The sequence below is a fragment of the Trachurus trachurus genome, assembly GCF_905171665.1.
Source record: "Trachurus trachurus genome assembly, chromosome: 7".
Lineage (NCBI taxonomy): Eukaryota > Metazoa > Chordata > Actinopteri > Carangiformes > Carangidae > Trachurus > Trachurus trachurus.
Genome location: NC_139901.1, coordinates 9689503 through 9710774, shown reverse-complemented (window position 1 = coordinate 9710774; position 21272 = coordinate 9689503). Strand labels below are relative to the sequence as shown.

General features: G+C 40.9%; 2 protein-coding genes across 2 annotated transcripts; one reads left to right on the top strand and one right to left on the bottom strand.

Moving 5' to 3' along the window:
• Positions 1 to 1959: 1959 nt before the first annotated feature.
• LOC310989265 (mitogen-activated protein kinase 12) lies at positions 1960 to 9647 on the top strand (the record flags this gene model as incomplete). The annotated part of the gene is made up of 12 exons (XM_083976263.1): positions 1960 to 2093; positions 3831 to 3960; positions 5307 to 5365; positions 5618 to 5729; positions 6032 to 6061; positions 6845 to 6892; positions 7018 to 7132; positions 7232 to 7303; positions 7436 to 7515; positions 7678 to 7756; positions 7978 to 8151; positions 9586 to 9647. 12 exons carry the CDS (start codon positions 1960 to 1962, stop codon positions 9645 to 9647), a joined length of 1095 nt encoding a protein of 364 aa, XP_083832389.1.
• A 3117-nt stretch (positions 9648 to 12764) lies between these two features.
• Positions 12765 to 17661, bottom strand: LOC310989295 (keratin, type II cytoskeletal cochleal-like). The gene is made up of 9 exons (XM_083976311.1): positions 17071 to 17661; positions 15222 to 15430; positions 15045 to 15105; positions 14842 to 14937; positions 14572 to 14736; positions 14343 to 14468; positions 13980 to 14200; positions 13835 to 13893; positions 12765 to 13701 (listed from the first exon to the last, which is right to left on the bottom strand). Exons 1-9 carry the CDS (start codon positions 17563 to 17565, stop codon positions 13490 to 13492), a joined length of 1644 nt encoding a protein of 547 aa, XP_083832437.1. The 5' UTR covers positions 17566 to 17661; the 3' UTR covers positions 12765 to 13489.
• Between the last annotated feature and the right edge of the window lie 3611 nt (positions 17662 to 21272).

Sequence of the window (21272 nt, the reverse complement as noted above, 5' to 3'; positions counted from 1 at the left end):
GGGCTTTCACCTCATAGATGTGAGATCGAATCCTTGGCCGAACTTGCCATATTTCTTTTCTATTTTGAAATGAGATCACATTTGCCATCTACAACATTTCACATCGTATAAAGCCATAGACTGTTTAGACTTGTTTCAGAGGAGAATGTAATTCATAGCAGAGCCTTAGCTATATCAGGCTAAGTCAATACCGAAAGCCTATCACAATCATATGCCAAATGAGAAACTTCATGTTTATTTTATATTTCATATTTTTATTTTTATTGTGTCAGCTTGAAACCATACAACCATGTAACGTTTGTTGAACAGGAGTGTGCATGGCAAATCAAATCTCAAACAATCAATGAACCAATGAATGACACGTCTCAATTGCACTTCATTTTATTGAACACTAGATGTCGTACTGGAGCACTGTGTCAGTGAAGCCTCGCGAGTAATGAATCATTACTCGAAAAAGGTGTTGAAGCCTCAACAAAGCCTCGATTGCCCATCACTAGCTATGCTAGCACAACGTTTCCTTCCGGAGAGCGGCAGAGCACATACAAAAAACACAGACACGCACCCAAAATAAATGTTAGTATGTTAACAATATACTAATATTAACATTCAAAACTTACAGCAAGTCCGGTGATGCTGTCCTCCGCTTCCTCCGTGCTGTGTTTGCTGTTGCTGCTAACCACTGCTCGCCTTTCAAACCTTCCTCTTATGTTGTTTTCCAAAGAGCGGTAAGCAATCAGTGTATTATGCGCATTAGCGCCACCTTCAGCTTCGGAGGGTGAATTACCCTGGCTGGAATAATGATTCCTGCAGCTGCTCAACACTTTCTGTCGTTCCGCATGGGACGTTCAGAACAAGTTGTCGCTACCGCCCAACTTGTTCTGAACGTCCCATGCTATACATGGTTAGAAAGCTTAGGTTAACCCGATTATTTCAAGACCATTCACGAATTATATGGTTGCTCACAGCTGTAACAGTATCAGTGGTTAGGTCGGCTAACCACCGCACATCCGCTTTCTAGCATTTTACAACTTGCACGTCAATCCATGAGCTCAGTGACTGATCGTTTCAGGCATAGACATATGGCAGGGTTTCCCGCAGCGCATATCGCCACCATCGCTTTGGTTCAGAGAAACCGCGTCAGAGTGAGCGCTCGGCTCGTCAAGTCCAGCTATGCTGTGTTTTTTCTGTTACATGCTAGTTCTCATGCAAAAGGAGTAAAAGTGAGCACAGACGGTTAAACAGACTGCCAATATTGTTGGACGCCTTGGCCTTGGAGAATATATATCTGTGAAGTATGTGAATAGCGTTACATGATTGTGTTTTTGTGGTTAAGACATGATTAGTTTAGTTATGTTTACACTGAGTATACTTTGCTAGCTGACAGCTGTCAGTAGCCTACATGCTAACTCTTCATTTTGCTAATCTATGGATGCTAATTGAAATGTATTCATACAATACTAAGTACTGTAAGTAAATTGTGTTTGTTTTTGTGATAATTTCACATTTTCGCTGACTGACTGTCTAGCGCATAGCCACACGCACTGCGAGGGCAATACATGCATAATACAGCTGCCACAAAGTCTAGAATAGATGATACAGACAAATGACATTAGACATTCAAACAATCAAAAGTGATTTCAAAAAATAAAATAAAATTAGAATAAGTCAGGATTGCTTCAAACCATGTGAAATATAGGACATACTTTAAAGAATCTCTTCAATAAAGAATATGTCACACTTGCAGCATGTGTGCAATTTATAATATAATATAATCATGTCTGCAGTTTACATGAATGGCAACTCCCCGTGTGACGCTGAGGGTGTGGGTGCTGGGAGAAAAGGCTGTCGAGGTACGGACTGGAGGCGTTTCCCTGCTGCTCTTACCTCCGCTGCCACATCTCACCTGTCAGGTAGAAACTCCGGGGCTGACTCTGCGTGAAAGCAAAACGAAACAGAGCCATGGAGTCTCCCGTGAAGGATTCCCCCGTCAGACCCGGTTTCCACAGACTGGAAATCCAAAAAACGACGTGGGACGTCCCGGAGAGATACACGACACTGCGGTCGATCGGCTCCGGAGCTTACGGGACAGTTTGGTGAGTGGGTCAGAGGATTTCTGCTGCTACTGACAAGGAATGTGCCGACCAGATTATGACTGTCTTTCTTTTTTGATGTGGCCTTTTTCTTTTCCTAAAAACTATTTCTGTTCTGCTTTATACCCTAAGAGTAAAACTCATCATAGGAAACATACTGTTTTTTCTACTCTTTCATGCACAAGAAGAGACATGACCAAATGCATTCATGTGCGACAAAAGGCCTACAGTGATTTATTTTTTTTATATATATATATTTTTTTTATCAAGATTTTTTAAGTGCTTGCATTTGTTGATCACAATCAATATTGAAATACAGTGCATCACAAACGATTTTCTAGAGGCTGTGTAGGCCTCCTGTCTGCATTCCACTCCCAGGTTTTGCTGCTCGCAGTCCAAGAGGCAGCAGATTACTCTGACATCTGCTAACAGAAGCACTATTGTCCACCTGAGGCAAGTCAGCAAGTCAATACAGGTCCTCCGATATGACAAGAATCTCCTCCTCCTACAAAGAACAAGTCGGCCTCTACAGGCATCCAGCATATCTCACTCACATCTCCATATAATGATAAGCCACCACTGACAGACAGGTTCTTATCTTATTCGGTCTGAGGGGACTTAGAGGAAATTGTATTTGTTTTCTGACATATTGCTGATTCATGAACTGATCAAACTTAGATTAATCAATAACCACAACAGACACTCTTTGCAGTCCTTATATCAACTATTAGCCTACTCTTCAAGAGCGAGCTGATCAGCCCATTGTGTGCGGGTCACCTCCTTCATGTTATAATGATTAACTTATCCACATGAACATGACTCCCTCTATGTTGTTGTCTTGGTAGCAGACTGTTTCATTTGGTCGCCTGTCAGTGACATCATATCCCACAGTCACAGTGTGGGGATTCACTGTTAGAGCTCTGTTTATTATACGACTGTATGAAACATGTATACACAGAGTAACTCAATTCTTCTATTAAGTCTATACTTTTGTCAGGCCCATAATGTTTTTGCATTAAGTGATGCTGTTGTTCTGGACAGGATTATACACTCCATATAATGAGTAGGGCTATGTATTTATGTGTTGGCATTGTGACTAGAATCTAAAATAGATGAATACATTTGTCACGATTTAAGCCACATTTTCAGGATACATTTATTTATTATTCCTTGGTCGTTTTCAACTGTGTTTTAACTTGAAGGATTATCATCACCTGCTTCCTAATGTCTTGTGTCTGCTGTTTGGCACCTGGCTTTAAATGTGAAAACTCATTTTTGTCTGTGTTTCTCCAGTTCTTGGTTTATTTTGGGGAGGATGACAGCTCTGTTTATAATTTAGCTCCTTGTAAAAAAAAAAAAAGAAAAGAAAGAAAACCTGAAAAACCACCTCAAGAGAAATTCTAACCAGGACAACAACTCCCACGATGCCACACTATTTCATGTCACTCACCCTTGCTTTATTATTATATTGATTGACAGACCTCTAACGACAAAAGACTCCATACTGATTGAAATTTTTTTGATTGAAATTTGTTTATTTCGGTCATACAACACCAACATCAAAATCAACCATTCTGTGTGAACAATTTAGCCAGCAGATATTATACACAATTGCAACCATACACACACACACAAAAGAAAATATCATACAGTGACCGAAAAGGGAATAGGCTGAAGCCCAAGGCTTATATATTACTGTGAGTTAAATGCTGTGTTTTTTGTTTTTTTTTTGCCACATAGCTCTGCCATTGACCAGAAGACCAAGGAGAAGGTGGCTATCAAGAAGCTGTATCGGCCTTTCCAGTCCCTCATCCACACCAAACGGGCCTACAGGGAGCTCAGGCTGCTGCGCCACATACAGCATGAAAATGTAAGACCGTAACAGGAAGTGCTCCCAGGTAGTTGAGCAGGTGGACACAATAACATGAAAAAACTTTATTGATATGAAACAATACCCTACACTGGCCTGTCTAAAACACAGACTCAATCTCTACTATGTAAGGTTGCCTCATTTTATACAAGAGATACAGATAGTGTGTTACTGAGTTACTGAGCAGTTTGAGTTTTGCTCACAAACACAAATCTCTAACTCCATTCTCACTCTTTCCTTTTCTCTTTTTCAAAGGCGGTTCAATTTTAAGGATAAGCAAACTTTGTTGACTGTTAAACAAAAGCCCATAATCTGATCAATGCTGCCCGACCAGAGCCCTCATGACCCACTATTTTCACTGAAAACATTTGAGGAACGACAAACAAACAGGCAGTGCTCTCATCTCTGGAGGGCACAAAATTCAATGCGTTTTAACTTGATTCAAAAGCCTTCTTCTGTCATATGGAGACACATCAAATAAATAAGTGCCATTAACTTTATATATTTTGTTTATGCCCATTTGAACAGTGGATCTCAAAGGAGTGCAGCTTAAGAAAACACACAAACGTGCAGTAGTTTGACAACACATGCAAATACACTCTCTCTCATTATCAAAATTAAGGCTTAAACTTTAACTTAAAAGAACTTAACAAGAAAAGGGGATAAACACAGCTGAGATCCTCTTGTTATACAATGCTTTTAACTCCAAAAGTCACAATTGGACATTGAACAACAAGTTCTGGCCAGGATCATCACTTTTTCTGGAAACATTTCCATTTTGTTATGGGACTGAATTTGTGGCACATTTGTACCTTTGCAGGTATTCTCTTCAGTAGTGTTTTGAACTCTCAGGGCCACGAAGTTTATAAAGATAACACAACAAAGATAACATCAAACATCAAAAATCCAACATAGCTTAATACAAACTGTCATCGTATGTATTTAGCAGAGGTTTACAGAGGTTTTCTTGTTATTCAATATCTTAACAAATTTAAACTATGAACTAATATTGTTAGCACTATTTAACAGAGGCTTACTTATATGAAGCTCTCTGCACATTGAGAAAAGAGCAGTTATTGTTGAATAGGCCACACTCACTTTCATCAAACTATATTGCACCACAGTATTTCCTTTGCTTCACTGACATCACAAATATTTTAAAGGGGATTATGGGAAATCCACTGCATGAATGTTACAGCAATGAACGTGTCTATTAAAGATATAAAGGGTGTGATACCTTAGAAACTCAGATGGGGGAGCAACAGAAGCATCTAAGCGAAAAACATGACCTTTAAACCAGATGTTTGATGAATGAGCGGTCATATCAACTGTGTTTTTCTTCAAAGGTGATCTGCCTCCTTGACGTCTTCACGCCCGACTCCACTCTGGAGAAATTCCAAACCTTGTGAGTCGGGAGCCACATTCCTCTGCGAGTTGCCGCAGCTTGTTGACAACCTGCGTGCGTGTGTGTGCAAGCATGAAAGTTCACTGTGTGTGATGAGAGCAAGCTTTTTCTTGTTTGTTTTGGTTGGTTTGTGCTGTTTATTGTGACAGCATAGCAAAGAACCCCTTATCAGCTACAATATTAATGGCCATTTTGTGTCTGTACCTCTTCTCCTCTCTTAATATTTGCCCCTTTCTGTTCTTCTCCCTCTAGTTATATGGTCATGCCGTTTGTAGCCCAGGATCTTGGCCACATTATGAAAAGGAAGCGTTTAACTGACCGCATCATCACATACCTGTTCTACCAGCTTCTAAGAGGACTCAAGGTAAGTGTTTATGTATTAATTGACCTGATTTGTACAATAGAGGATGATTTACATGACATTATCAAGATCAAATTGAAGTTGAATTCAAAAATTAATAAGAATGCACATATGACGACCATTGTAGATTAAACAACTGGAAGTGAGAGGTCAGCAGTTTTTTACAAAGTAACACATTTGTGAGAAAAAAAAGCAACAACTTTGTTAATTTGATTATGAAGACCTAACCAATGTAGACTGTTGCACACTGTATTATTTGTCTGTGTTCTATAATCTATAATCAATCGTCTTCTTCTTCTTTACAGTATATTCATTCTGGAGGGATCATTCATCGGGTTGGTATTTGAACCTTTTCATAATACATCACTTTCTCTAGCCTGTATGTGCTGTACACACTCACAATACATGTAGAGTGGAGTCACTCTGGATGTTTGAATTGTAACACTCATTTCCTCTTCTACTCCTTTTCTTGTTCTGCATGTTTACACACATAATCTCATATGATTCAAATGTAAACAGTCGTCAAAGGCTGCCCCACTGTCGAGGTTCAAAGTTCATTTATTGTCTAAACGTGCTTTTACATGTAGAGAATTAAATTTGTTACTCAGGTCCCAGTGGCGCAATAAAGTGACAGTAAAAACAAGTGGATAAAAGACAACATAGAGTCCACAGCAGCATTAGTAGAGGGGCAGAGGGTCAATCTACAAAAATTCCAATCTCAAAGCCTCTGGAAAGAAGCTGGACTTCAACCGTGATGTCGTGGCTTTGATAATCTGCAGCCTTCTACAGTACCTGAGGGGAGGGGGACAACCGTCCATTTGCTGGGTGGGTGGGTTAGGGTGGGTGATGATGACAGAAACCAGCATAATGAAGGTGTGGCCTGAGTCCAGCTTTGCTGAGCCTGGGCACGGTATCTAGAGGAGCTTGTAGAACTTCAGTCAGAGAAACGCTCAAAACTGTTTCCAGTCTTCATGATGACTGTGCTGCTTCCTGTAGAATACAGAGTGGCATCAGTCTTTTCTTTTAATGAGTGAAAGTATTGAAGTTTATCCTTTTAATAATGAATTTACTGTAAGTCACAACAGGTTTTTAAGAAACCTTATGTGCTTTGATTTCAGGATCTGAAGCCAGGTAACCTTGCCGTGAATGAGAACTGTGAATTAAAGGTAAGTTTAAAAAGCTGTTGAGCTAATGATCTGTTTCAGCAATTCACATTTAAGTCACGTTTTTATATTTTATAAGTGATGTGACAGTAAAATGCAACAAAAATTATTTGACCTGTGAATCCTAGATCCTAGATTTCGGCTTGGCAAGACAGACAGAGAGTGAAATGACCGGTTATGTTGTGACGCGCTGGTACAGAGCACCTGAGGTCATATTCAACTGGATGCACTACAGTCAGACAGGTGATATTATTATTTCCTTTCATACAAACAAAAGAATTAGGGCAAAATATGTGTGAAAAATGTAACATTTTTATCATTAAAATTCTCTGTCTCTCACAGTGGATGTCTGGTCAGCCGCCTGTATCCTGGCAGAGATGATTAATGGCAAGGTACTTTTCCAAGGACATGACAGTATCCTCACACGTTCAGCTCACTGTGCTGGACAAGAACAGAGCATGTTCAGGGCTAGCACGCTAACCAGCTAGCAATAGTCTACATGGTGTTGGCTGTGCATTCAGAGTTTTCCTTAACCAGCTTGTGCAGGTATTGATCAGCTGAAAAAAATCCTCCACCTGACAGGAACGCCAGACTTGTCATTGGTTCAGAAGATGCAAAGCAAAGATGTGAGTTTTTAGATTACATCTGCAGTTTGAATCCCTAACATTGATATTTTATTTTACCTGTCTTTGTATCTTTATTGATTTTTTTTTTTTTTTTGTCATGCTCTTTTATGTTATAAGCTCTTTGTTTGGGATGAAGTATAACTGTTATCACCTGCTTTCTAGGCACAGTCATATGTGCAAGGACTCCCTCCGCAAAAGAAGAAAATCTTCAAAGACGTGTTTCCATCCATGGATGAAAATGGTGCATTGAACTGCCTCTACTTCTTCACATCTAACAACAACAACAATAACAATAATAACTCTTATTTTAAACACATTGGAGATATAGTGACTCTTGAGACTCTAGTGTGCAGGCCACTTTGACTTTGAAATAACTTTTGTGCTAGAAGCTTCAGCCATAGGACACAGTGGCAGATGTGCAGTGTGTTGAAACTTTTATCTTTTCTGTCTGGATGCCTCCAGCTGTAGACCTCCTGGAGGGGATGCTGCTGCTGGATCCAGAGACGAGGCTGACAGCGAAGCAGGGGCTGTCCCACCCCTTCCTGGCAGAATATCATGATCCGGAGTCTGAACTAGACTCAGATCCGTATGACGACTCCTTCGAGAGCCTGGAGCTCGCCATCGGCGAGTGGAAGAGTAAGTATAGCTGTGTTGGACAGGCCAGAGAATAATTCAATGGCTGTCACATTGTTTCACATAAAGGACCTGCCTAAACTGACACAACAGGGGCCTCTCTCAGGGACCCCTGTGGGACTCAGGGGTTCTTTCAATACAAAGTAACATAATGTACAGTACAGTGCAAAAGTTTTGGGTGCTTCAGATGTTTAGATTCTTATCCATTATGCAATCCCATCTGAGAGGCCCTTTAATCGGTCCCAAATTTTCAGCATGACAATGGACCAAAAATGGCTGTGGCCAGCGTCAAAAATAATTATTTTAATTGACAAGAAGTAGATTGAGTCCTGCAACAGATGGTATAGCCCCCCCACAGAGTCCTGATCTCAACATTATCGAGTCAGTCTGGGATTACATAAAGAGACAGAAAACACTGAGACAGCCTCAGTCCACAGAAGAACTACAGTATGGCAAGCCGGTGCATATTCTCATTTGTCCAGGTCATAGTATTTCAAAGGAGGTTAAATCGAAAGCAACTGGACTTAGTTATTTGTCTAGGAAGACGTTTCACCTCTCATCCAAGAGGCTTCATCAGTTCATGTACGCAGCTGGTCCCAGCCTGGTCAGCTGCGTACATGAACTGATGAAGCCTCTTGGATGAGAGGTGAAACGTCTTCCTAGACAAATAACTAAGTCCAGTTGCTTTCGATTTAACCTCCTTTGAAATACAGTATGGCAAGTTCTCCAAGATACTTGAACCAGTCAAGTACCTTGAAAAACTGTGTGCAAGTGTTTGGAGAACTGGTGCTGTTTTAAAGGTGTACAGAAAAGAAAATTGAATTTGAGCCCACTTTGGGTCATAAAATTAATGTGATAACTCATCTTTCAGACGTTGTAGGCCAAACTTTGTGCAAAATTCTATTTTTGAGTAAATCCGGGATGAAAGTGTGTATTTTTTTTTTCGCATTGGATAATGCAGGCGCACGGATTATACGTCAGCCTGTACACGATTCACCAGCCACTGATATTGGATCCGTCATCCGTCATTCAAACGTCTAAGACACGCACACACACACGGAGCTCGGGCTCGCCCCAAGCTTTGAATATCCCGCCCGCTCGATAACGACCAATCAAATTCGTTTTCCTCACTCGGGTAAACTCGTGTTGCAGCTCGTGACAACTCGGCGCGACAAACAGGACAAACGGCCATTTCTGTACACCTTTAAAGACAAAGCGTGGTCACACCAAATTATGATTTGATTTAGGTTTCTTCTGTTGACTGAACTTTGCATGAAGTTCATCAATAAATAAAGACTATTCATGGCATTATTTTTGAAAGCATCTTCACTTTACTTAACGTATTAGTGCCTTAACCTTTTGCACAGTACTGTATGTACACACACATACATGTGAAAATAAAGACCATCCTTCTCTTTTTCCCTTTTTTCCAATCAGGTCTTATCCACATGGAAATAATGACCTTCGACCCTGACAACCCCAGTAAGACGGCCATGTAGGACGCTGTGATGCACTGGTGCCTCCGAGTGTTTGGTTCTGATTCCTTCACACCAGACACCCTCGTCAAACTCAGAGAAACAAATGAAAAAAAAGAAGAAAGAATTAGTTCAAATGCTAAAAGGAAGTTTTTCTTGGTACTGTGGCCTATATAGGACAATAAGGAACAGAGAGTTATGCAGTAATTAATTCATTCTGTAATAAGCACCAAGAGGAGCAGTCAGGCTGCACTTTAGACTTCAACAAAAACACTGACCCACTTTATGATAAAATGTTGTCTGCTCATTTCAATAAGCACAAAATACAAAATAAATAATAAAAATGAAAACAATATTAATTTCAACTCAAGGTACACTTTCTACCACTGAGACTTTCTAACCCATCCCATGGTTTACATTGTGTGTATGTACGCGTCTGTGTGTGTAGTATACATACATAGTGAAAAGATAACTGTGGTTTATAAAGAAAAAAAGCTTGTTACATTTTATTGATTATCTCACATGGACAGTTATGTTTGTTTTCATATAACATGTTCATAATATGTAAAGGACATTTTGTGCAATGTCACCTGAGGACTTGTGTAGATTTAGGAATTTATTGTTGATCATGGTTTTTACTTTTGGCATTCCATTCAACTGTTTTCAAATAAAACTTTGTTAAAAGAAAATAAATGCATGTAGTGAATTTTATGAAGACAGTATCTCAGTAGTTCACACACTCAATATAACTTAATGCTTTCCAGCCTACAGCTGAAACATAAAACTGACATCTCCAGTCTAAAATGAGTGGCCCTCTGGTGGATTGAGAAGGTATTGCAAGTGTTCTGAATTTTTTTTTTTTTTCTTAATTTCTGTGAAAAAATGAAATTATAAAGTGAAAGATAAAACAATTAAGAATGTTTCTAGATGTTTTAAAATGGACTGAATAGTCAAGTCAAGTGGTTTTACAGACGGGCAACCTGAAAACATAATACCTCCAGCCTTCACTGGCCTTCCTCTCTGAGATTGCCCGTAGTGTTGATACTGTGTAGTAGTTGACAGTGTTACTATCGCTGGAGGTGAAGAGACGAGCCCAACTTAAATGCTACCAGGTGAGAACGTCATTGGCAGGTGGAGTAGGTGTGCTGAAGAAGTAGTGGGACCCAGTAGCAATATACATGCAGGGGGCAATTAAAAGACAACAAGGTCAAAGGGTGAGAGAGGCCTATCCTCTACCAGAAAGAAGTAAGTAAGAGGATTTTAGTGACTACACAGATGTGTATTTTAGCCTTTAAAATGTATGCACACAGGTAGAGCGCCAAGTCTAACACAGACTGACCAGGATTACAAACATGCCTAAAACATTTGAGAAGGTTTTACCACTAGAGGACAGCATTGGATCATTCAAAACAATGGGGGAGGAAACATGGTGATGATCTCTGGTTGCTTTGCAGGTACAGAAAACTAAATTTGAGTGAAAATATAAAGAATGATACAAATACACTTTGTGGTATTTGTCTGGGATATGAGAACTATTTCTCTTTGATGGTGCTCACATCATAGTGAACAACATGTGTATGCTGAAATTATTAAAGATTATTTATTCATTCATTCATTCATTCATTTTGGCATTTATGTGTAGTTAACTGAAACTACCAAAACTAATTCCGTAAAATTCCCTTAAAAGGAGAAAATTATTTAGCCTACCGATTTTTTTAAATTTCTTTTTATGTCATCATTCCCTCTCTGCTGTAATTGAAACTCATTTTACCAGCTCCAACCACTGTATTGACGTGTCCATACAGGTAATGCATTTATCATGCACCCCATACTACACACTTGACCTTTTGTGTTGCGCATGTGCAAAAAGGCAGGTGTTACTCATTGTCAGAGATAAACCTTGTGAATCTCAGCCTGAGGAGGATCAAGACCATACTTATTGCATGAAACCCCAAGCTGACATTCCAGGACTTTTCCATGAATATTATTGTAGCTACCTGTGAATGAGTAGGCTAAGCACTTTTTGTAAGAAGCTAAACTATTTTCTTCTGGTGTGTGGACTGTACTTTACCAAATTTAATTTTATATGTGCATTTCTCAGTATTTATAACTCCTTTTTCTGAGCAGCTTTGCTTTACTGACCCAAACTAGGTTTCTCTGTAGTGTACTGTAGCTTTATTGTAGTTTAGCCTCATCAAATGTGAAGTGACTGGCCCCTTGCTTTCAGTGTAGCTTTTTAGCAATGTAGCAGTTTATTACTACTTAAAAACAGTAGCTCATGAAAGTGTAATTTAAGAATCCTGGGCATTTGGATGAATTAAGTTCGGCATTATCTTTGATCTTATCCTTTATTTTCATCCTTTAGTGAGTGAGCACTTCTCATGTCACACCCCATTAACACCATCCTTCAGTGAGTTCTGTTGTTTTCATGTGTTTGCATGGGCATGCATGTGGGACTCATCTTATTGTAGGTGCCTACACACATTCTGTTTTCGCGTCATAGGTTTGACCAATATCCAGTTTCTTTTGCCAGTTGTTTGAAGTGACAAATTATTTTGTCTTAATTTAGATCAAATATTTTTTTCTGAGGACTATAAGGCACAAACCTAAAAACAACCTTGTCCTCTTAAACATGACTCCCTATATGTCCTGCTCACCGCTATAGTTAGCAGCTAAACAAGCATTGGATCGCTTCTTTATCATCCTCACACCATTTTCTCTTCAAAGGGAAGCTTATAGAACCAATGTGTTTAATTGTTTTTCTAAGCAAACAACTATGTTTTAATGTCTAATATTCTGGATACATTCAAGATGAATGGTTATTGTCATATCTTCCACATGCACCATTAAGCTACATGAGGGTGTTGATTTCTTGCCTATAGATAACATGGTTTTTAGAAGTTTTCTATTTTGAAAACACATCAGCAGGAAACATTAATTGTTTGTCAGAGTTTTCAACAATTTAAGTTTTAGCATTAGCTTGAGCAAGCTAGACAGCTGATAAAATCATCCAGCAGCAGTCATTGCAACCAAGTGTGTCATTGTAAACTGATCGCCATGAAATAGTATGTGTAAAAGTACATGTTTACACCAACAATGAATAATGACAAACAGATCTGCCACAGTGATTATGAACACAGATTTATTTCAGATTCTTTGTTGGTACAAATTCACAATAAATCCGGTTTTCTCAGTCAGCCATGACCATGTTTTTTGTATTCAGAATGAAAATGGATGTAAAAGGAATGATTAAAACCTGTTGTATGGAAATGGAGAGCCCATTTTCTCTCCAAACAGGAAGAGAAAAGGAGAATTCCAAAAATCAGATAGGAAAGTGTTATGTATGGCTGCTTTTGATGATGTAAAACTGCACATCAAGATGACAGATGTGTGACAGCCGAAGAGATGTTAGAAAGGAGTCATAAGTGTGACACAATTTGACTACCTTCATAGATTCTTCCTTCCGTGCAAACAACTGTTGTCATTTTGTGTGCAAGGATTGTTGCCTTGTAAGGATTCTCTGTCATGACACTACAAGTATCCTCTTGTCTGCACAACAGCACATCCAGCAACCAAAAGGCAGCCTGGCTGACTAATCAAAGAAGAAGACTGACTCACAGATCTGCTGCTCTTTGTTTTTTGAGACTCATAATCTCTCTGCTTCTACTTGTATTTAGATGTAATCTCTGACTCAGTGGTTAATGTGGTGCTGAGGAGCAGTGCACAAAGACTAAATCTACCAAAGAGTGCTGCACCATCAATGGATTTGTTAACAGTAGATGCTCTGTGTTGAGAAGTGGTGGGGACTAAAACAAGGAAAATAAAGAAGACAAAAGAAGAGTGGAGGTAAGGACAACTGTTGCTTTTTAGTAGCGACGGATGGAGCTGGATTTTGTCATGCTGGAGCTGCCGCCTCCTATGCTCAGGCCAGACATGCCGCCGGACATGCTGGACATGCCCATTCCACCTCCCATGCTCATGCTCATGCCGCTGCCATAGCCGCCGCCCATGCCGCCGCCCATGCCGTAGCCGCCGCCCATGCCGCCTCCCATGCCCATGCCGCCTCCTGAGCCAGCAGCTGGAGATGAAATAAAAAATATTATTTTTCAGAGGGTGTGACAGAAATGTGAATCTTCTTGTATTATAGGCTGTATTCTGTTTTCGTTAAAAATTTGAGATGCCTTGAAATGTACAGAGATATTGATACATACCGAAGCCACTGCTTGAGCTCTGCACATGGATGGTTGCAGCTGAGCCACCGGAGGCAATTCTGCAAAGAGATACATAAATAAATGATTCTGCCTTCATAATACACAGTTTGGAAAAATTGAATGTCCAAAGTAGCTAAGCATTTACCTGGACTCCTCTCCTTCCAGAAGCTTCTTGTATGTGGCGATCTCAATGTCCAGAGCCAACTTGACGTTCATGAGCTCCTGGTACTCGCGGACCTGGCGGGCCATGTCCTGCTTGGCTCTCTGCAGAGCTTCCTCAAGGTCCTTGATGCGGAGCTTGGCGTCCTTCACGGCCATCTCACCGCGCTCTTCAGCCTCGGCGATCTGGGCCTCCAGGTTGGCACGCTGTGAGTTTGGAAAGGTGGAAGAGGTTTCTTATTCAAAATGTCTCCCTTATGTTCAGCATCTGGTTTTAACTGTATTAAAGGTTTCTATGCATTGCTATATTTGAAACTGAAGTTGAGGCATGACATGACTGTAAGCTCACCTGTCCCTTGACTGCCTCGATCTCATTCTGCAGGCGGCTGATCATGCGGTTGATCTCAGCAATCTCGCTCTTGGTGCTGTGAAGGTCAGCTCCGGCCTGGCCTGCGCTGACCTGCATCTCCTGGTACTGGAGGGGGATAGGATTGAAAACAACTGTGATTACAGATTCTACGGACGGGATGTGTGCTTCACATTGGGATTTGGGTAAATTACTTTGTCTCTCTGCTTACCTTCTGCTGATACCAAGACTCAGCATCTGCGCGGCTACGGTTGGCGATGTCCTCATACTGAGCCTTGACTTCGGCAACAATGGAGTCCATGTCCAGGTTGCGGCTGTTGTCCATCTCCACAATGACTGAGGTGTCCTTGATCTGTCCCTGGAGTTCACGCAGTTCCTGCAGAAATTAAATGAAAATAGTTAGAGAGTAAAGGGAGCAGATCTATTTCTACTGTGGCCTCGTCAATTAGGTAAACTGAGTTGTGATTCTTTTTTTTCTTACAGCCTCATAGACGCTCCTGAGGAAGTTGATCTCATCCTGAAGGGCATCAACTCTGGCTTCCAGCTCAACTTTGTTCATGTAGGCACCATCAACATCCTGTAAGTGGAGGAGGAGTAAATGGTGATTAGTGGGAAAACAGTAATGCATTCATTGTTTTTTTTATGAGGAGGGCAAAAGCTTTTTAATTGTGGATCTACTCTTACCTTCTTGAGGAGCACAAACTCATTCTCCACGGTTGCGCGCTTGTTGATCTCGTCTTCATATCTGACACAAACACATGGAGGAGAAATTAGCCGATGGATATCGGGTGGCAGCTACAGTACTGATAGCACTGTTCAAAGACATGACACTCTCAGTTTCCTTCTCTGGCATGAACTCACTTGTTCTTGAAGTCCTCCACCAGGGTCTGCATGTTCCTCAGCTCTCCCTCCAGCTTGACCTTCTCATTGCCGAGCCCGTCCAACTGTCTGCGCAGGTTGGCGATGTAGGCCTCGAACATGCCGTCGATGTTGGAGCGGGTGGTGGTCTGGTCCTGCAGCAGGCTCCACTTGGTCTCCAGCATTTTGTTCTGCTGCTCCAGGAAGCGCACCTAAAAGGAAAAAACATTTTCACAAGTTTAGATGACTTTAAATCAGATTGTGAATCTGGAGGATAACATAATGGATTGTATCATTTTCAATCTCTACATTTGTATGCTCAGCTAATTACATTTTATTTTTCCATGGACGGTGGCATCAACAGCTTGACATAATAAAGAGGGGGCATCAGTGCAAGAAGCTAACTCTCAGAATGATTCATATTGCCAGTGTATTTCCTTCATGATCGGGCCTGCTATCACTGATGCAATAAAAATGTTTATCTGCTTTGGTATGATTTGCTCTTTGATCATTGTCACTGAACTGAACTGTGCTTGCTCCGATGAGCAGTGTGAACATGTTTCAACTCCTGTCCCTAGAAAACAGAGGCTGCTTGCAAGCTTCAGCTGGAGAGGTTCCAAGCCTACAGAGAGTAGAGCCCATCCCTCGTATGTGTGGGTGTGGATGAGAAACATCTCTTCTCTTTCTCCAAGCTCATGTGAGGTGTAGTGCCACGCCTCAGTCTGGCCCCTCCCCTTAATGCTTTGACATTGCCACTCCCCTGCCCCCAGGACTTTCACTGAGTGAATTTCTCTTCGTCAATCATCAGCGATTGCATGACTAAAGCTTCTGACTGCCTCATCAGATTGAGTGGAGATGCTTTAAAGATATTTTGTTTGCGTAATAATGGTTCCTCTCTATCTCTCTGCTTCTGCTACTACTCTATAATCTTAATGCTTTATCACCCAAACTGTAACCTTGCAAGGACAGATAACAAGGTGTAGTATACACACTGCAGAAGCGGGTACTTTCTCATGAAAGGTGTGGCCAAATTGTTCTTGTTGTTTTTTTCCACCTGAGAGACATAGCCCCTAATCCTCTTCACAAGATCTTTAATTATACATGACAGTACAGAAGGTTGGATAAAAAAACTTATTGTATTGTCCATCTTCATAATTGATAAGTAACAAAAGGTTTATCCAAAAGCTTTTGAGACATTAACTCAAGCCTTGACTGAAAATGCACTTATTACACAATGCAATAAGACTGCATTTACTCATTTGTGAAGCACCATTGCAAGTTTGCAAGTCCTTGTTGCCATGGGACTAGGTGATAACCTGATCCTTTCCTCCCCCTCATACTGAGAGGAACGAGTCACTGGATATGACCACTCTAGAGTTTCCTGAATCCTGCCTCTCAGCTGTGCACACAGGAGCAGTTGGCAAGAGACCAGTAATGGTCAAAAAAGAAGTAAATGGAGCAGAGGTCTGCTTTCAGTTTCTCTGCAAAAGCCACAGGTGATGCACTGTGTTGCTTTGAAAAACACAGAGATGCTTGGTAGTAATGGTTTCAGGGTTAGCTTTAGCAAGGCCCCGAGTGTGCACATGACTGGTTTGGATCGTTGACTGTGTAATATTTAATGAGCCCAGGTGGCCTTTCAGAGATGGTATGTTGCAGCTATTCACACTTGCACAAACCGATTAAGTCTACTGTATGCAAAACACCCACCATACTCCTAATATCTTATGTTCCTCTGTTCATTCAAATCTTCATCTATGATTTTCGAGCTGATGCATCAAAACTACTCTGCATTTGAACAGTTTATGTCATGATGGGACATGAACTTAAAAGCCAAGAGAAGAGGGGCACTCACCTTGTCAATGAAGCTGGCGAAGCGGTTGTTCAGGGTCTTGATCTGCTCTTTCTCCTGAGTACGGACAGTCTGGATGTTGGGGTCGATGTCGAGGTTCAGGGGGGCCAGCAGGCTCTGGTTGACTTGGACGTTTGTGATTGGGGCAATAGCCATACCTCCACCCATGCCAAAACCACCAGCACCACCACCGAATCCACCACCACTGCTGTAGCTGCTCATGCTGAAGCCGCCACCACCTCCACCACCACCACCAAGACCAAATCCACCGCCCATACCGAAACCTCCACCACCGCCACCACCCATGCTTGACCTCATCATGGAGGCAGATGAGATTCTCGGCCCTGAAACAATGGCAGACCGAGAGGAGAATGACTTGACTGCTCCTCCTCCTCCTCCTCCTCCTCCCATGGAGATGCGGCTGCCACCACTGAAACCACCGCTGCTTCCACCACTGCTTGTAAAGCTAGTCCTGGAGCTTCTCATGCTTGACCTCATGGTTGCAAAGGCTGGTTTTGTTTTTTTCTGAGAAGAAAGGAAAGGAGGAAGAGATAGAGTTCTGGCAGAGCAGCAGAGCACACAAAGAGGAGAGTCAAGTCCCTCTGAGTGTCTTCCACCTGTTCGCAGGGGCCTTTTATCTGCCTCGGACTGGGGAGGAGATCCCAGTGGGCTCCACCCTCTCTGCATCTCCTCCAATTACCTGGATTCTGAAAAGTGCAGCTCATCCTGTCGGACAGGTAACAGTGCCACCCCTGTAAAATGACTCGACACACCCAGGTGCGCGCAGAGGAATGGCATCAGCGCCTGGGGTGAGAGGGCAGGAAAGACATGTTGGCAAAGGCATCTTTACTTGATTAGCTGGGGGCTCTCTTGAGAGATTTGTGAGCTGGGAGGATGGAAAAGGGTGGGTCTGTCATTTTACATTTTGTCCTCTGGCAACACAGAAGAAATGTGTAAATGTATAAAATCAGTATCAGTTTACATAGATAAATATCAATGTTTTTAATCGGTTGCTTGTAGAGACAATGTACCTATACATTTGTGCCTTTACATGCAATTCATCACATAAGGTGCCAAATCAGTTGACATTTGAGTTTGATGTGTGTGGTTAAAAGAGCATTGCTCTATGTGCACATTTCGGTGCAGAAACACTTAAGCCTGGATGAAGAAAAAAGAAAAAGAAAAAATCAAACCTGAACTTTCTGCAAGGCTGAGTTCCACCAGGGAGGAGGTTTTTCTTTCAGATATACATAAAACAATGAGGTGACAAACTTAAAAATGGAAGAATTCTTAAAGAAGTTTCTAATATCTGGGGTGTGGGATGACAAGATGAGACACAAATGAGTAGATCAATAAATAAATAGATTAAGACCACTTTGAGTGACACACTTCACACACACTTCATTTCATGTTCATTTGATTTCAGTTTCTCAAATAGTGGAAACCAACAGTAAAAGTATTATTTAGATTTAACTGGTGCAATAAGAAGAGTAAAAATCTTCCTAACTTCCAAGGGGGAAACTGGTTTTGCAGGCAGCAAGATAGACATCCCTGTATGCACAGAGTTGTAAGCAGAGTAGAGCTGATATAATGTGCCTCCTTTTAAGATGCACATTAATGAATACATGTCACAAAAAGTTAAAAGGTCAATAGTCTGAAGCTAAAATCGTGATTAAAGATTTTTTGTTTAGTTGCACACCCTGTTATTTTATGTGTTCAGGCCTGCAGCTTGTGGGCTTGAGGACACTTTACACACTATCATTCGTACTCCTGCCATACTGTATGTGTTTTAATAGTTTTCTGTTATCACCCAGGTTATATTAGTCATAGTCATTCATTGCATAATGAGCACTTTTAAGAAATGCTTGACCTTTAAAAAGGAATTCCGACTCTTGTGTTAATGTCAGTTTGCTACAGATCATGCAGAACACCAGGAGTTAAAAGATTTCTTGTTCTAACAAAAGTGGAGCTGTTGTTACCTGTTGAAAACAACTCTTGATATAGGTGTTGGCTTCCCAGTATGTGCAGTAGTAGCATTAAAATGAGCTCTGGGGCAAAACTGATTCACACCCTAAAACAAAATACCGGTATTCCACTCTCACTGCCAGCATTCTCTTGTCTGAGAGCTGCACTGATTTGCAGCACACTGTATGTTCATGCACCTTTGTATTGCATTGATTAGGTGTATTATACTGTATATTCAAAATTGCTTTGAAGAGGCATCTCTGGTTGTCTTCTCCACATTGGTCAATAGCATTTATGTAGCGGTAAATCAGTTAATCACAACTGGGGTAAAGATGGTTGCCATGCATTCTGTGAGGTCAGCTTTGGATCAGGAGGGTCATACAACATTCATAGGGTTGGTGGTTCAATTCCTTAACTCCACTTTTCAAGCAGATCCTAAAATGCTTTGACTGTTTGTTAAGACCAAGCTCCATGACCATGTCTTGGTTTCAATAGTCAGGATGGCCAACCTGATAAACACCCAACCAGATCCCATTATAGAACAAAGTGTCCTGGTGTGCCTTGCTGTCTTACTGTGTAATATCTGTGGCCATAACACGTGGAAGGAGTGGAACTATTCCTTTTTTAAGTTTTGTTTGAAAACTAATTTGGGAACCATGGATTTTCACTCCTAATGACTTTGGACTTTTGCACATTAGAATGACAATACATGGATTTCAGACCTTTTTTGATATGTTTATTTGGCTTTGACTTTGTAATTTAGTATTGTTTTTTATCATATGGTAATGAAATGTAACATGTAACATATAATATGTGTGTGCGTGTATGTGTATACATACACATACATATACAGCACTGCTTGACAGTTTGTGAACCCTCTAGTGCCTGTGATTCTGGCCAAATAATTCAGTTTTGGACTCATCTGTCGAGAGAATGGTCTTCCAAATGGCCTCTAGTTTGTCCAAGTGACCTGACTTTTTCTTCTTCTGGTGCTTCTTGGTGAAAGTCTTCATCGCCAACCATTTCTGAGCAGAGTTGCAGTGATTGGCACGACAGTGGTTTGGGTGGTTTCCTCTCTCTTTTAATAATTGCTGCTGAAAACCTTTCCTAAGGATGTCTTATTTGATTGGTCTGCTTATTGAGCACACGTGTTTCATCCGAGTCTATTACTTGAAGGGATTATTTTTCCAAGTTTAGTGAAAGCTAGAGGCACTGTGGCAGTGATTCATTTCACATCTACAATAATAACCTTAGTTTTGTCACCTGACTAATTTGGCAGGACTTTGTAACTGTACTTGTCATTCAAAATATTTTTTCATTATATAGGGTGGCACAGCTCACATGGTAGATGGTATAGTTTGTGACTTAATAGCTTCACCTCTGGCAACGGATTCAAATGATGGGTTTGTTCACCCAAAGGCCAATTTAACAGAATGTAAATGGAATTTACAACACTTTGACACCCATAATATTTAAATATTTTTTCTGAGCTGAGCTAAGCATAGTTCTAGGGAGGTGAAAAGTGCTGTTTTTTATGTGTTTATTGTTGGTTTGTTTTTTATCCAGTGGTACAGGTTTGGTTTTGTAATGCTGTCTTACAGAAATACAGAGCTCAGTTCAGTAGACTTTCATATAGATGAAATTGTGAACGATTTGTATACGCCTCCATCTTGCGGTGGCGCCATTGCTGCGGTGACATGTGTCAGTCATCAATTCTTTATGCTGTCATTGTAAACTGACTCTCTACAATGACAGCATTATGAATACCTGGATTGACGATGTTAGACAGTGGCCTCCAGTAACTGATGAAGGTATCTTAAATGAATTAATGAATATTAATTTTGAAATGAATCATTTGTTTGAGTGAGAAAGATTAGAGTTATAGGGAGATAAGAGATTGGCATAAATTACGTGTTCTGACGTTAGCAAGATAGCAACGTGGCATTTAATTATGGACAGGCTACGTGACTAAAAACAACAACAACAACCCGTGTTTGTGTTTTGTTTTAAGTATTCAAGAATATTTTATTGATTGCCTGGCCTCTGATGACCAGAAAAACTGCAATTACAGGTCAAAATTACCTGAGCTCCGGATGGGTCGGGCAAATTTTACACTACCTTTTAGACAACCATCACATTATATTGAAGGGATCAGTGAGACATTTGCAGACCATCCACTGTCACCACGATGTGGAAGTAACCACCAAGAGCAGGGAGGGTGACCAGGTTGTACAAGCCAG